Below are 1,790 nucleotides of genomic sequence, written 5' to 3' on the forward strand. Positions count from 1 at the left end.
AGACAGTTATATGCATCTATAAACACCATGGGAATGTCCAGCCATCATCAGGAAGGAGACGGTTCTGTGTCCAAGAGATGAAGTGATTTGGTGGAAATGTGCGAATCAACCCCAGAACAAAAGAAAAAGACCTTGTGAAGATGCTGCTGAAGCTGGTCAGAGAGTCATTATCCACAGTGAACCCAGTCCTGTACCGACATGGGCTGGAAGGCTGCTCAGAGAGGAAGAAGTCATCACTCCAGAAGAAACATAAAACAGCAGATTATAGTTTGTGAATGCACACAAGGAAAAATTAGAGGAGACATGTCCTGTGGTCTGATGGAACTAAACCTGAACTGTTTGGCCTTAATGACCATCGGTACATCTGGAGGTAAAAGGAGGAAGCTTGAAGCCTGAGAACACCATCCCAGCTGTGGAGCACGGGGGTGGCAGCATCATGCTGTGGAGGTGTTTAGTCACATTTAATGTCAGATAGTGAGGAAAAAAACAGGCTTTGTGTCTTTTTATACAGTGGATGTAAATTTCAGGTTTCAGCTGTGCTTCTAGTAACAAATAATCATCACTTAAATTGTTACAGATATCCGTATGGCCCTCAGGACTACGTACCGATGACAGTGAGGATGATGCTGCCAGAGGCCAGAATCACTTTGTCTCTGGAGCTTCTGTCATAGATCCCCACGTGGCACTCATACAGGCCGTCATCCTCCATCTGGATCTCAGGAAGTCTGTTCAAACGCAGTTAGAAAACATAAACAAGGTTTTCAAAAAATAAAAATTAAAAAAACAACTATACCTTTTTTATAGCTCAGCTTCTTAGTGGACTCTTGTACCAATCTCACCTTCCCTTCCCCACTGTTAAAACCTTCACATGTGATTGCCACCTCAAGCTTTATGTCTTTCAAAAGTTATGAAACCATAACAAAAGAGGAGTAGTAGAGAGTCTTACCTTACTCTAGACTGATAGACCAGATCCTCCCGTCGGCGGTTGTCCTCCATGTGAGAGTAGCTGGTGTTGTACATGGCATCGAAGGTGAAAATCTTTTGCTTGGCATTGCCTCCTTCAATCACCTACAAGGTAAACGTGCATTAGAATATCCTGTATCCGTAATAATCCAACATCAGCTCCTACAAGGACGCTAATGTTAGCCCTCCACATTTTTTATTTAGTGCCATAATTGGGCTAAAGTAGCTGGACTTTGGTGGCGTCTTCAGCATTCAGAGCTGGTTTAATCGTAGCTTCTCAGTCATCCAGGTCGTCATGATCGTAGGAGCTTCAGTAGAAACCAACTCTCTTGTAGGTTCTTGAACACGTTTCACCTTCATCCAGGAGGCTTCTTCAGTTCTAACTGATCAATGGGGAGTTACAGACTTTATAGTCACTCCAGCTCATGTGGCTAACGAACCATAACGACCCAGGACTCTTATCCGTTTGGAGCTGAAGAAGCCTCATGAATGAGAGCTCTAAGAGTTGATTTCCACCAAAACTCCTCCATTGCATCATGCTTGGAGATACCCAAGGTGTTGCTGTGGAATGTTTCACAGTGAACACATATAAATTAGTCCCTCAAATTCCAAGTCCATGTGATATGTCAAAGGTAGGACGCTGCTTATCAAGCATCTCCTGAAGCTGAGTTTTTGTTTTGTTTTGCTAGATTGAGATTTTTTACATGGAGGGGCAGCCAAGTTACATATTAAAAGGACCAACGGACAACATTGGACATTTTTCTGTCTTGTTTTTTTCGTCACTGGCGAATAATAGTAAAAAATAAATTAATTAAAGCCGCAAGCGG

At 42.8% G+C, this 1,790-nt stretch overlaps 1 protein-coding gene across 1 annotated transcript in view; it reads right to left on the bottom strand.

Annotated features, from left to right (window-relative positions):
* Window positions 1-1,020, bottom strand: part of LOC103374188 (immunoglobulin superfamily member 21-like) — a 14,597-nt gene extending 13,577 nt beyond the window's left edge. Inside the window, exons 1-2 of the mRNA XM_008304230.1 lie at window positions 947-1,020; window positions 607-725 (exon numbers count right to left, since the gene is read on the bottom strand). Coding sequence (XP_008302452.1) covers window positions 607-725; window positions 947-1,020 — 193 coding nt within the window. The remainder of the gene's footprint in view (window positions 1-606; window positions 726-946) is intronic.
* Between the last annotated feature and the right edge of the window lie 770 nt (window positions 1,021-1,790).

Source organism: Stegastes partitus, unplaced genomic scaffold (assembly GCF_000690725.1).
Source record: "Stegastes partitus isolate 25-593 unplaced genomic scaffold, Stegastes_partitus-1.0.2 Scaffold2173, whole genome shotgun sequence".
NCBI lineage: Eukaryota > Metazoa > Chordata > Actinopteri > Pomacentridae > Stegastes > Stegastes partitus.